The sequence below is a fragment of the Pristiophorus japonicus genome, chromosome 14, assembly GCF_044704955.1.
Source record: "Pristiophorus japonicus isolate sPriJap1 chromosome 14, sPriJap1.hap1, whole genome shotgun sequence".
Lineage (NCBI taxonomy): Eukaryota > Metazoa > Chordata > Chondrichthyes > Pristiophoridae > Pristiophorus > Pristiophorus japonicus.
This window is the reverse complement of record NC_091990.1, coordinates 185,649,219-185,664,464: the sequence shown is the minus strand read 5'-3', so window position 1 is coordinate 185,664,464 and position 15,246 is coordinate 185,649,219. Positions and strand designations below refer to the sequence as shown.

The 15,246-nt window shown below is 44.1% G+C and overlaps 1 protein-coding gene across 15 annotated transcripts in view; it reads left to right on the top strand.

The window, feature by feature from the left end:
- The window catches only part of stk33 (serine/threonine kinase 33), a 220,948-nt gene that overhangs the window by 184,530 nt on the left and 21,172 nt on the right, over positions 1 to 15,246 (top strand). For all 15 annotated transcript variants that reach the window (XM_070899944.1, XM_070899943.1, XM_070899941.1 and 12 more), the window contains 2 exons: positions 4,944 to 5,183; positions 11,922 to 12,002. In XM_070899944.1, the coding sequence (XP_070756045.1) occupies positions 4,944 to 5,183; positions 11,922 to 12,002 (321 nt within the window). The remainder of the gene's footprint in view (positions 1 to 4,943; positions 5,184 to 11,921; positions 12,003 to 15,246) is intronic.

Below are 15,246 nucleotides of genomic sequence, written 5' to 3'. Positions count from 1 at the left end.
TGTAAGCCTCTTCCTTTAATCTAATACTATCTTTAACTTCGTTAGCCATGGTTGGACCTCTTTTCCCGTGGGGTTTTTATTCCTTAGTGGAATATATGCTTGTTGCAAATTATTTCATTCTTAAAATGTTTGCTATTGCTTATCCAACATCATATTTTTAAATCTAGTTTCACAATCTACATTGGCCAACTTGTCCCTCATACGTACGTAATTTGCTTTGTTCAGATTTAAGACCCTAGTTTCAGACTTGACTAAATATCTCTCAAACTCTATAACATGCTATCATAGTATGATCGCTGCTCCCTAGAGGCTTCTTTACTACAAGGTTATTAATGAACCCTTTCTCATTGCACAATACAAGATCTAAAATAGTCTGTTCTCCAGTTGCTTCCACAACATATTGATCTAGAAAAGTATATTCAATACTTTCCATGAACTGTGGCTCAGTGGGCAGCACTCTCGCCTCTGAGTCAGAAGGTTGTGGGTTCAAGTCCAAAACCAGAGACTTGAGCACAAATCTAGACTGACACTCCAATACAGTGCTGAGGGAGTGCTGCACTATCGGAAGTGCCACCTTTTGGATGAGACGTTAAACCGAGGCCCCGTCTGTTCTCTCAGGATCCCGTGGCACTATTTCGAAGAAGAGCAGGGGAGTTATTCCCAGTGTCCTGGCCAATATTTATCCCCCACTCAACATAACAAAACAGATTAACTGGTCATTACCACATTGCTGTTTGTGGGTCCTTACTGTGTGCAAATTGGCTGCTGCGTTTCCCACATGACAACAGCGACTACACTCCAAAAGTACTTCATTGGCTGTAAAGCGCTTTGAGACATCTGGTGGTCGTAAAAGAATGCAAGTCTTTCTTTCTTTATGAACTCATCCTCCACACTATTACTGCAAATTTGGTTTGCCCAGTCTATATGAAGATTAAAGCCCCCCATGATTACTGTATTACCCTTGTTACATGCACTTCTAATTTCCTGATTTATACTCTGCCTGACACTACAACTACTGTTTGGGGGGCCTGTAAATTACCCCCACCAGTGTTATCTGCCTCTTGTTATTTTTTAGCTCCACCCAAACATATGCCACATCTTGTTTTTCCGAGCAAAGATCCTTTCTCTCTGCTGTCTTTATCCCATCCTTTGTTATCATGGCTACACCCCCCCCTCCTTTATTTCTATCAGTGTTATTATTTTATCTATTTCTTTGTGAATGCTTTGTGCATTCAGATATAGTGCCTTTAGCTTTAACTTTTTTCTATGTTTTCCTGATGCCACCTTAGTCTCTCATGCCCTATTACCTTTGTCGCTTCCTGCCTCACTACTTATTTTTGCCCAAAGCGTTATGCTGCTCTGCAGCCGTAACATTTCTCTTACTGCTTTTGAATTTACCCATTCCTGAATCCTTCCACCCATCTTCATGAGTTTAAAGCTCTATCTATCGGCGTTTTTTGATTCATCAGGACACTGGTCCTAGCCCGGTTTAAGTGGAGCCAGTCCCAACAGAACAGCTCCCTCTTTCCCCAGTACTGATGGCAGTGCCCATGAATTTAAACCCCTGCCTCCCACACCACTCTTCCAGCCAGGAATTTAACCTTCTAATCGGTTTGTCTCTGTGTCAATTTGCGGGTGGCTCAGGTAACAATCCAGTGGTTCTGTGTTTTAATTTTGACCCTAGCTCCTCAAACTCTCCCAGCAGAACCTCATTCCTAGTTCTGCCTATGCCGTTGGTTCCTACTTGGACCACGGCAACTGGGTCCTTCCCCTCCTACTCCACATTCTTCTCCAGCCACAAGGAGATGCCCTTAACCCAGGCAACACAGCCTTCAGAACTCCTGGTCGCGGCTGCTATGAATAGTATCTATCCCAACAATGTGTCGATGTGAGGAATAGATTGCAGTGCTAGAATGTTTTTTAAACTTGCTGCAATAGGGGAAAAGATTTAGAGATGATGTGTGTAAGAACAGCTGATTGCAAGCAAATAATAAGTTTATAGAAACAGAAACACAGAAACTTACAGTTCAGAAGGAGGCCATTTCGGCCCATCATGTCCACGCCGGCCGACCCTTGGCTAGCAGCCCTGAAGGTTACATATAAACCTATGAGCAATGACGGAAAGGCAAAGAGCACCCAGCCCAACCAGTCCACCTCACACAACTGCGACACCCCTTATACTGAAACATTCTACACTCCACCCCAACCGGAGCCATGTGATCTCCTGGGAGAGGCAAAAACCAGATAAAAACCCAGGCCAATTTAGGGAGAAAAAATCTGGGAAAATTCCTCTCCGACCCATCCAGGCAATCGAAACTAGTCCAGGAGATCACCCTGGCCGTATTCTATTCCCTGCAGTACTGACCATAATATCTGCTCCGTTCAACAAAAGGTCATCCAGTCTAATCCCAATTACCAGCTCTAGGTCCGTAACCCTGCAGATTACTGCACTTTAAGTGCCCATCCAACCATCTCTTAAAAGTGGTGAGGGTTTCTGTATCCACCACTCTTCCAGGCAGCGAGTTTCAGATCCCCACAACCCTCTGCGTAAAGAAGCCCCACCTCAAATCCCCTCTAAATCTTCCAACAACCACCTTAAAACTGTGCCCCCTCGTAATAGACCCTTCCACCAATGGAAATAGGCCCTTACTATCCACTATGTCCAGGCCCCTCAATATTTTGCACACCTCAATGAGGTCTCCTCTCAACCTCCTCTGTTCCAATGAGAACAAACCCAGCCTATCCAATCTATCCTCATAACTAAGATTCTCCATTCCAGGCAGCATCCCAGTAAATCTCCTCTGCACCCTCTCTAGTGCAATCACGTCCTTCCTATAATATGGCGACCAGAACTGCATGCAGTACTCCAGCTGAGGTCTAACTAAAGTATTATACAATTTAAGCATAACCTCCCTGCTCTTATATTCTATGCCTCGGCCAATATAGGCAAACATTCCGTATGCCTTCTTAACGACTTTATCCACCTGGCCTGCTATATACTTGTTGGTTGATATATATCTACTTAAAATGCTGAACTATAGTAATTGTAAGAATTATCTCCAATGCATTCGCTATTTCTCATTTGAAGGGCTTGTAAGAGATGTTTGTAAAAAATGTTTTAGACAAAGCTCAAATAGAAAATTCTACCTATTTTCTTTCTCTCCTAGGAACACAAGACCATGACTGAGTCAATCGGCCAGTCATGTCTGCTCCACCCTATTTTCTAGACGTGGTAACTCTCTTAATCCCAATTACCTGCCCTTTCTCCATATCCCAAAACATCCTTACTTCCTAAATAAATATCTATCTCATTTTTAAACATCAGTTGATTCTGTATCTATGGCCTTCTAAGGCAGGAAATTCCACATGCTTGCCACCTTTTTGTGCCTGATAACTAATTTGTAATGAATGATTTACCTGGATGCCTCACTTTGATCATCTACCCTTCATTTAGACCATATTCCCAACTGCCATTCTTGTAACCAAAGTTTAATATCTCATACTTTCTTGCATGAAACTGCATCTGCCATCATTCTACCCATACATTTAATCTACGTCTTTTTGCAATCTTCTGGTTTCTTCTTCACCATTCACTCTACTTGCTATATAGTTTAGAGTAGTCTGAAAACCTGGACATCCTCCTCTTTATTCCCATCTGGGGGTTCAGACTATTGTATATAGTGTTGGCCTCTAGGCCCCATTGTGTATTTGCCTCATAATATGAAAGTAATTAGCTTGTTAAGTATACAGTGAGGAAGATGGCTGATACTCGATTGAGGAATGAAAGTTTTGCATCCCTTTGTACGCTCCTTTTTAATCTATTGTGTTTTTGCTTGAAATTAAACTTTTTGACGATTAGAAATAACATTTAAGGCATTTCCCGATATGGTAGCCTAGTGGTTATGATACTGGACTAGCAATTCTGCAGTTGCGAGTTCAAAATTCAATATGGCAAGTTATGAAATTGAATTAAATAATTATGGTACTTTATTGGCTCGATAATGTGTCCCATACGATGTGGTTGAGTCTTAACATCCTCATGGCAAAAAAAATACTACCTAGCCAGTGTTGCTCAAACCCCTAAGAACAAATCATAATTAAAAAAGAGATATTCCAGTCCCGATGGTGGACCGGATTGCAGTGTGCACTGAGAATGTACATTTTTTTTAAAGTCTGGCCTCACCAGATAAACTGAGCTGGGTAGTGTATTCACGTTACCCAACACCTGTTCTAAGTGGGCACCTACACACTTGGAAGCCAATTTGTCAGCTGACACACTTCTGGGGGAGATTGGGCACGTGAGATCATGCCTGGAAATTAATCTCTTTTGCCCCCTTGCTGCACCTCTCATTTGTTTGCCCAAAAAATAATCTATTTCTGCTCCATAATCTGCCATGTATTTCTTTCAAATTATTACAGCTCAATTTCACAAATGTCAGTAAAGCCTTTCTTAATCAGAGATAGTGAAATCCTATTTTTACTAATGTATAGGGGCCTTTTTTAGTTTGCCAATGCAGCTGCTTCCTTTTAAGATGTCACTAAAATATTGCAAAATAGTCAGAGCACAAACCTGCACTTGCAATAAAATCTAGTACTTATGTTCTATCTTTAGATTTTTATGTAATGACGTTGTGGCTTATTCATCAGTGAGAGAGCTCTCTGAGTCTTGCAAAAATACTTTGAAATCTGGTTACTTGATCACAGAGATAATTCTTTTTTAACTAGTTCCCTAAGTTTGCAGGTAGCAAAAAAAGCAGTGTTAAAGGGTGTTTCTATGTGCCAGATTTCACAGGAAGCACAATTTTATCTTGTGAACTCAAAGTATACCCAAGAATGGTGAATTTTTAAACCATATGTAGGTCTTCAGCTACAAAGCACAACGACAGTTAATGTTTTAGTTTGCTGTGTTACCCAAATCTCTGAATTTAGTCCTTCAATTCCAGGGTGACACTACAGCCACACAAAGGCCACCAAATGTGCTTGAAATGATGAAACAGTGGAGGGATGACCTGGACCGTGATGAAGACGGATCAAATACGAATAGTTCTGTATCAAACAGTATTTTTCAAAGTCTGCAGACGAGCCAGGAAGGCAGAGAGGGTCCTACCAGCAACAATGGTACCTCGGATAGTTCCAAAGAAACTGACACTAGTGACAACCAGTCCTGCACTCATTCTAAACAGGTGACATTTCATTAAAAATTGTATCAAAAATAAAATTTATAGAAGAAATATAGCGCTTGCATTGCACCATACACATCCCTAGGTGGCTCTGGGTAAATATAGCGCTTGCATTGCACCATACACATCCCTAGGTGGCTCTGGGTAAATATAGCGCTTGCATTGCACCATACACATCCCTAGATGGCTCTGGGTAAATATAGCGCTTGCATTGCACCATACACATCCCTAGGTGGCTCTGGGTAAATGCATAGCTAGAATGAAACTGAGCTGTGGCAGTTTTGATCCTTGTTCAAGACTGGGTTCGCTGATCTTAGTCAGTGTGACAGTCAAGATGCTACAATTGGTCTCAAGTCGTGGGCTAGGGAGGGGAAAATCTGCCAGTGTTCCCAAAACTGACTAGTATCCAGTGATTCTTACTAGAAAGAATCCATTTGTGGAAGTTGGGTGAAGACAGGATGGTTCTTCCCTGTTATTTACTTACTGTCAAATTTCCTACAAACACTCGGGGCAGAATTTTCCAAGTCCAAATGCCACCATCAGGCAGCTTCTCTGAAGTTCATGGGTACATTGCCAGTTGTAATATATGCATTGACTTCAGTGGACAGAAAGTCATCATCAATGTGTTCGTAGTTTCCTGGTAAGCTGCCCTGAACTCAAAGCCCTGCTGTGGTATTGGGTCTCAAACATTTCTAACCCTGACTGTCTTGACTTGCAACATGAAGAATGGCCACTTGGGCAAGCTACTGAAGGGCATTCAATACACCTAGGAACCAACAAGTACAGGAGGAGGAGAAGAACAGCTCCTATTTGCCCATGCTCTTAGAGCGTTTCATCAAAGAACACTTCAATTGACCCAGCCCTCCCATTTCCTATTCACCAACAGTCCCACAATCCTTACCTTAAGTTTTGCAATTACCATCACATTGCCTCCCTGCACTCCACATTTATTGGTCTTGCCCTTACTTCACTACAAAGACAAATACCAACACTAAATCCAGATCAAATAACAGATTTGTAACACAAATCATGTCAACGTTGAAAACAATTGACTAATCACCCTTGTGTAAGTTCCTAATGCCTGTCTTGTGTGGCTCATTTTCCTATTTTGGTGCTCCTGTAAGGTGCTTCCTCAGTTGCTATAACATGAGAAGTGGAAAGCTGATGAGGACACTTCAGATGGCCTTGGAGGACAAAGTGCTGGAGTGATTTAACATCCTGGAAGCTGCTTTCAACAGTGGCCCCAAAAGCCAAGATGATAGCCATCTGAGCTTCCATGCCTGCAGCGAGAGCTCTCATTGTAATCCTATGAGCCGCCATGACAGCAATTTCAGAGTTGTCATTAGATCCTCCATCTTGGTGGTTTCCACTGATGGAGCTGACCACATGGTAGAATGATCCCCATGCCACACGCAAAGCCTTGCGACATTGTGCACAAGCTCTCTGACAGGATGCCAGTGCAAATTTCCCAGTACTTGTCTGTGAGCCGCCTTTGGTAACCTGGGTCATCAAACCTGTACCTGAGTCCTCTGCAGCAGAGCTAGTGTGCAACCTTGCCCCCCCGGTAAGCTGGCACCTGTGGTGTCCTATCACCCTACTCTAGCTCCTGTGCCCAGTGAGTCACCAAGTGCAAAACACTCCTCTAACCTAGCCTCTAAATTACTCACGGTGTCAGTATCTGAGTTTTGCTTGTGAATGTCCAATCAGGTGATGGTGCACCTTTAGGAATACTGTGTTTCTCTTTCTCCACTGGATGGACATTTTCATCACCTGACCTGAAGAAACACAGGCATTAGTTTACGGTGTGAGGGAGAGCAAAGAGAAAGAAGTGTATGGGGGGAGGGAGGGAGGGAGAAGTTAGAAAAGACAAAGCCGATTAGGTATAAAGAAATGCGGCAACTCCTCCAATGTTGCCCCTTCCCATGATATTCAGGACACTCTCTTTAAGGGGGATAGGGATGGGCGAAGAGGGTATACAAATGCACTCGTCCTTCTACTATTGCCTAGTGTGTGCCACCTTCTCTTGCAAGAAAAAGTGGTGTTAGTGAGAGTCTTCAGGTGTTTGAAGATGTGGCTGTCATGGTGGAATAGCTGACAGTGTGTACGTGAGTTGTGGATAAGTGAAGTTTGTAATAGTGCTGAGTGTGTGAGGATGGGGAGAAGAATGCTTAGTGAATTCTGATGCAGTGATTGCAGGACAGTGGGGAAAGACAATGTTGAGAGTCATGTAATGAGTGGTGCTGCTGTAATGAGAAAGTACTTTAGCAGCGTTCTTACCTTGACCACTCTTGTCAGATCATTTTTTTTTCAGCACTGCAGCCATGTTCTTGTGGCAATGCTCGTGGCATTGACATCCTCTGCATTGTCCTCCCACTGGCTCCTCATCAGATGCCTGGAAGGCTTCCTACCCCTGGGGATGAAAGAATGTTCCTTCTCTCCATTGCTTGCACCAAGGCCTCCAGTGCCACACCAGTTTGGCCTCTCCCTCCTTCAGCCATTTTCTCCAGAAATTACAGTACAAGTTTTGCAGCCAGAATGCACCATCTCTTTAAGAGGTACTGGCTACCTTTAAGTAGCGTCCTGGGATGCCAATATCAACCTGAGAGGCATCACGCCAATGAATAGCGCGTATAGCACTGGCTCCATGCACAATTGATTATAATCAACAGGCAGCATGGATTTTAGCAAAAAGGCTATGTTTGCCCACATAATATTCTCTACGTTTCAAAGAAATTAATTGCATGTGAGTAGCTCACTGTGCATTGAGACATGATGAGGTGCAACATAATTTTCTTTTCTTTCTTGGAAGGAGCTATAGGGTAAGTTTTTGTCTTTACCATTTAGCTGTTGAGCATCACCTGGACAAAGCGCAGAGAGGAAAAGCTGGCGAGAAAGGTGACATCCCAATAACGGAACCCAAATGATTTTCCTTCCGTTGAAATTAATAGAAGGAAATCCGGTGGATTTTGTAATTGGTATACTGTGTGCACCACTGGATTTTCCTTTCTGTGCTGGGCTCAAGCAATGCTTTTTGCCCATGTAGTATTGCTGTGAATCAGTGCACAAGAACTTTGCTAAGTACAATAATCTGTAGCGTGAACTATCTCAACAAATCTGATTGAGCAGCAATGTGATCTAAATAGCTTTTCTTTCACTGAGTGTGTGGGACTGTGATTATGAGTAAAGAACAACATAGTAATTTGTTACTGATGCCATGAAATTAGTCAGATGAGACTGATAAGGTGCAGGTTATATTACACAAATGAATTACACTGGTAGCTGGTATTCCGCACAAGTATAATGTAATTTGTAGCACATGTCCTCATTAAATGTTGTTTATACGATAGGTATTATTCAGGTTAAGCCAAAGGCACTGTTCAGTTTTAGCATAAGACTGCTATTCATCCCATTTGTTTTTCAGTTTTAGGTTTATTTCCTTTGGATGGGTTTCATAACACCGAAACGGATGTACAATGTTGCAGTTACAAGTTACATGCAGGATAGAATGAAATAGTTTTTCTTTTAGTGGAAAACTTGTTGCAAGAAATGTGTGTAGTTTTGAAGATGGTTAACCCATTCTATTTGTAATAACTAATGAACCTTACATAAGAAATAGGAGCAGGAGTAGGCCATTCAGCCCCTCGAGCCTGCTCTGCCCTTTAATAAGATCGTGGCTGAACTGATCATGAACTCTGCACCACTTCCCTGCCTGCTCCCCATAACCCTTTATTCCCTTATCGCTCAAAAATCTGTCTATCTCCGCCTTAAATATATTCAATGACACAGCCTCCACAGATCTCTGGGGCAGAGAATTCTATAGATTTACAACCTTCTGAGAGAAGAAATTCCTCCTCATCTCAGTTTTAAATGGGTAGCCCCTTATTCTGTGACTGGGCCCAAGTTTGCCAAGGAGTTGCTCCATTTTTTTTTGGAGCAACTAGATTTTTTTGGAGTATCTTAAAAATCGCGATTCTGCACATTTAATTTGCTCCAGTGTAAGTGAGTTAGTTAGATTTTTTTTTGTTTTGTTTTGTTTTCAAAAGGAGGCGTTACCAGTCATTTATGCCTGTTTTGGCCATTTAAGCAAGTTTAGACAGCTAAAAGTTACTCCAAACTAATTTAGGCCAGCGTATGTGGCCACTTGTAGCTGCACCGAAAAATCTTGCGGTGAGTTAAGAAATCAGTGCAGGTAGCCAGAGATGGGGGGGGAGGAAGGGAAGTGAGAGGACCTTGCAAAGCACTAAACACCTTCACAACAACATTAAAGAAGCATAAGTACATTTAAAGCACGAAACAAAGCACAAAAATAAGCATTCAATAACAAAAAATGGAAGGAAGCTGAGAGGACCTGCACTTAGCTCCAAGACTTACAAAGCACTAAACAACTAGATTAAAAATGGATTGGGAAACTAGCAAATACATTATAGCAAGTCCTGTAAATAAGAGTTTCAACCAAACTATTTTACAGAATTCCTTTTGAAAGCAGATGAAGAGTAAACTTGAATGTAAATCGAACAAGAATTTAGAACCACATAATCAATCAATCAATCAATCAATCAATAAATAAATAGAAGTCCTACCTTCAGCAAAGCTTTACTGCAGAAAAACACTAGCAGCTGGGTACTCTTGCACAGAGTCTATAGCAAGCTCTGCACATTCTGCCACCGATGAGGGAGCCCTTTCGGCCAGGGATAGGGGCGGCGTGCTTCGGGCACATGCAGAGATTCTGGGGGCGAGGAGCTACTGCACATGCGCGCAGACTCTAACGCGCATGTGCAGAGGTTCCGGCATGTTTTCAATGCTGGGACCTAGCTCTACCCCCCACTGCTTGTTCTGCGCCACGCCAAGGCCTACGACATTCCAAGGAGCAGGGAGAATGCCGAGGTAAGTTTTCAGCGCCATTTTCCGTGTACAAAGTCGGCGCATCTCAGAGAGGTGTGCCGTTTTAACCGGAGGGGCAAACTTGGGCACTATGGGCTCAAGTTTCAGCCTGAGTTGCTCCTATTTTTTTGGAGCAACTAGTTTAGAATGGAGCATCTTAGAAATTGCAATTCTCAGCATTTAGTTTGCTCCAGTTCTAATGAGTTAGAATAGTTTCATTTTGGAACAGATTTTTTTTTCAAAAGGGCTCGTGTCCAGCCACTTATGCTTGTTTTGGGGAGCAGAGGGGGAGGTGAGTGGGGGGGAGGGAGGGGGTGGAGGAGGAGGAGCAGAGGAGAGGAGGAGGAGGGAGGGGTGAGGGAGGAGGACAGGGGGAGGAGGGGGAAGGGCTGAATGGGAGAGTGGGGGGGAGAGCTGAACGGGAGGGAGGGGGAGGCTGAATGGGAGGAGGGGGGGGAAGAGCTGAACGGAAGGGAGGGGGGGAGGAGCTGAACGGGAGGGAGGGAGGGGGAGGAGCTGAACGGGAGTGGGGGGAAGAGCTGAACGGGAGGGATGGAGGGGGGGAGCTGAACGGGAGGGATGGAGGGGGGGAGCTGAACGGGAGGGAGGGAGGGGAGGAGCTGAACGGGAGGGGGAGGAGCTGAACGGGAGGGACGGAGGGGGAGGAGCTGAATGGGAGGGAGGGAGGGGGAGGAGCTGAACGGAAGGGACGGAGGGGGAGGAGCTGAATGGGAGGGAGGGGGAGGAGCTGAACGGGAGGGAGGGAGGGGGGGAGGAGCTGAACGGGAGGGAGGGAGGGGGAGGAGCTGAACGGGAGTGGGGGGAAGAGCTGAACGGGAGGGATGGAGGGGGGGGAGCTGAACGGGAGGGAGGGGGGGGAGGAGCTGAACGGGAGGGAGGGAGGGGAGGAGCTGAACGGGAGGGAGGGAGGGGGAGGAGCTGAACGGAAGGGACGGAGGGGGAGGAGCTGAATGGGAGGGAGGGGGAGGAGCTGAACGGGAGGGAGGGAGGGGGGGGGAGCTGGACGAGAGGGAGGGAGGGAGGGAGGGGGGGAGGGGGGTGGAGCTGAACGGGAGGGAGGGAGGGGGAGGAACTGAACGGGAGGGGAGCTGAACGGGAGGGAGGGAGGGGGGAGCTGAACGGGAGGGAGGGGGGTGGGGAGCTGAACGGGAGGGAAGCCCGAGTCCTGATCTTCAATGCCCGGTGAGCCTATTCGGCCAGGGCTAGCGACGGTGTTCTTCGGGCCCCTCCCATGCAGCCTGCACAGATTCGGGCTGCGAGGAGCTACTGCATATGCGCGCACACTCTAGCGCGCATGTGCAGAGGTCCCGGCACTGTTTTCAGCGCCGGGACCTGGCTCCGCCCCCGACCCCTTGCGCTGCGTCACGTCGAGGTCAAAGACGTCCTGAGGAGCTCGCAGAATCACAAGGGAAGTTTTCGCCGCCCTTTTCATTCCAGAAAGTCGGCGCACCTTATGGAGATACGCTGCTTTTACAGAGGGCGGAAACTTGGGCCCAAAGTCCCCTCGTTTTAGTTTCCTCTGAGTGGAAATATCCTCTCTGCATCCATCTTGTCGAGCTCCCTCATTATCTTACATGTTTCGATTAAGACCACCTCTCATTCTTCTGAACTCCAATGAGTATAGGCCCAACCTACTCAACCTATCTTCATACGTCAACCCCCTCATCTCCAGAATCTTCCTTCATTTTACTTCAATTTACTTTGATCTTAATCTGGCACTTAATTTGGGATAAACCTTGTTTCAACAGCTGAACCAGGTCCTGATGCTGAACCAGGCAATATTGGTATGTGAATAATTCAAATTGCTAATTAGTTCTTTTTAATAATGTAATTTTTCAGCACATTAAGAAGAATACCATTGCGAGCTTTCCTGTCGATGGGCCACTTCCAAGGAAGAAAACGAACAAGTTCAGCAGCAATGTGAGTGCTAACAAATAATTTTTAAAAAGTAAAATCAGAATTGAAATAAAAGGGTTAATTGAAAATAGAACAGCAGTTAATCAGAATTAGGCTATTTAGTCCAGATGAAATTGGCATTAAATTACTACAAATGTTTATTTACAATCTATATGGTTGTGTGTATATATATTTGTAAAAATGTGGGTCTGCAAGTGAATTGGCTACTGTGTAAAGGCAATAGTATTTCTACTGCAAATCGATAACCTTGATACCTTCCAGTACTTTAGACTTAAAATTGTATATGTTTGACATGCATGACTTTGCTACTTAAAGTGTGGTAGGATTTATAAACTATGGGATATAAGATTTTTGTTTTGCCTATGGGACTACAATTCTAGAAGTAATAAATAAAATAATTTTTTTTTGTTAATTTGTCCAAGCTATATTCAAGATTAAGAATGGTGCTAGTATGGCCTAACTTCTAGTTTGTAAATTACCATTATATTTTACTAGTTGTGATTGCCAGCCACTGAAGCAATGCTATTTAGTGCTGTTCAGTTTTGGCAGCCATGTTATTCTAGCCAAGCACATTGAGCATTTTGATTTAGATAAGGAATAGGAGCAGGAGTATGCCATTTGGCCCCCCGCGCTTCTCCGTCATTTAATAAGATCATGGCTGATCCGATCTTGGGCTCAGCTCCACTTCCCTGCCCGCTCCCCATAACCCTTCACTCCCTTATCGCTCAAAAACCTGTCTATCTCCGCCTTAAATATATTCAATGACCCAGCCTCCACAGCTCTCTGGGGCAGAGAATTCCACAGATTTACAACCCTCAGAGAAGAAGTTCCTCCTCATCTCAGTTTTAAATGGGCGACCCCTTATTCTAAACTATGTCCCCTAGTTCTAGATTCCCCCACGAGGGGAAACATACTCTCTGCATCCACCTTGTCGAGCCCCCTCAGTATTTTATATGTTTCAATAAGATCACCTCTCATTCTTCTGAACTCCAATGAGTATAGGCCCAACCTACTCAACCTTTCTTCATAAATCAACCCCTTCATCTCAGGAATCAACCTAGTGAACTTTCTCTGAACTGCCTCCAATGCAAGTATATTCCTCCTTAAATAAGGACACCAAAAATGTACTCCATACTCTAGGTGTGGCCTCACCAATACCCTGTACAGTTGTAGCAGGACTTCTCTGCTTTTATACTCCATCCCTTTGCAATAAAGGCCATGAGTCCATTTGCCTTCCTGATCACTTGCTGTACCTGCATACTAACTTCTTGTGTTTCATGCACAAGGACCCCCAGGTCCCTCTGTACTGCAGCATTTTGTAATTTCTCTCCATTTAACTAATAATTTGCTTTTTTATTTTTCCTGCGAAAGTGGATAACCTCACACTTTCCCACATTATACTCCATCTGCCAAATTTTTGCCCACTCACTTAGTCTGTACAGCTCCATTTGCAGATTTTTTGTGTCCTCCTCACAACTTGCTTCCCCACCCATCTTTGTATCATCAGCAAACTTGGCTACATTACACTCGGTCTCTTTATCCAAGTCATTAATATAAATTGTAAATAGTTGAGGCCCCAGTACCAATCCCTGTGGCACCCCACTAGTTACCGTTTGCCAATCGGAAAATGATCCATTTATCCGACTTCAGTTCTCTGTTGGTTAGCCAATTCTCTGTCAATGCTAATATATTACCCCCAACTCCATGAACTTTTATCTTGTGCCATTTCCCTATTTTCCATTATTAATTCCCCAGTCTCATCCTCTTAGGGACCAACGTTTACTTTAGCTATTCTCTTCCTTTTTATATATCTGTAGAAACTCTTAACTGTTTTTATATTTCTTGCTAATTTACTTTCATAATCTATCTTCCCTCTCTACTATTTTTTTCGTCGCTCTTTGCTGGTTTTTAAAAGTTTCCCAATCCTCTGGCCTCCCACTAGTCTTGGCCACATTGTATACAATTGTTTTCAATATGATTCCATCCTTTACTTCCTCAGTTAGCCATAGATGGTTCTCCTCTCTCTTACAGTCTTGCCTTCTCACTGGAATATATTTTTATTGAGAGTTATGAAATATCTCCTCAAATATCCGTCTTACACTTTAATCGATTTTCCCAGTCCACTTTAGCCAACTCTGCATTCATACCTTTGTAATCTCCTTTATTTAAGATCAAGACACTGGTTTGAGATCCAACCTCCAACTGATTCTATATATTGACCTTCTGAGCCAATATCATTTCTCACTACTGCACTGATCTCATCCTTTATTAACAGAGCTACCCCACCTCCTTTTCCTTTCTGTCTGTCCTTCCGAATTGTCAAATACCTCTGAATATTCAGTTCCCAGCCTTGGTCACCTTGCAACCACGTCTCTGTAATGGCTATCAGATCATACCCATTTATTTCCAATTGTGCCGTCAGCTCATCTATCTTGTTATGAATGCTGCGTGCATTCAGATAAAGAGCTTTTAAATTTGTTTTTTTACCATTTTTCGCTGCTTTGACCCCACTTTCTGATACACTCTTATGTTTATACATTCTGTCCCTTCCTGTCACGCTCTGGTTATCATTTCCCCCACTGCTACCCCACTCTGTTGCCTTCTCCTTGCCATTTGACTTTTTGAATTTCCTCTCACCTGAACCCTCCCCCCCCACCACTGTTCCCCCTCCCCCCACTATTTAGTTTAAAGCCCTCTCTACAGCCCTAGTTATTCGATTCGCCAGGACCCTAGTCCCAGCATGGTTCATGTGAAGCCCATCCCAACGGAACAGTTCCCTCTTACCTCAGTACTGGTACCAGTACCCCATAAATCGACACCCATTTCTCCCACACCAGTCTTTGAGCCACGTGTTCATCTCTATGATCTTATTTACCCTATGCAAATTTTTTCGTGGCTCGGGTAGTAATCCAGAGATTACTACCTTTGTGGTTCTGCTTTTTAATTTAGCCCCTAGCTGCTCATAATCCCTCAGCAGAACCTCTTTCTTTGTTCTACCTATATCATTGGTACCCACGTGGACCACGACAACTGGATCTTCCCCCTCCCACTCCAATTTCCTCTCCAGCACATTGGAGATGTTCTTAACCCTGGCACCAGGCAGGCAACACAGCCTTCGGAACTCACGCTCCTGGCTGCAGAGAACCGTATCTATCCCCCTAATACTGTCCCCTACCACTGCAACATTCCTTTTTACTCCCCCCACTTGAATGGCCCCCTGTACCACGGTACTGTGGTCAAAATCTCG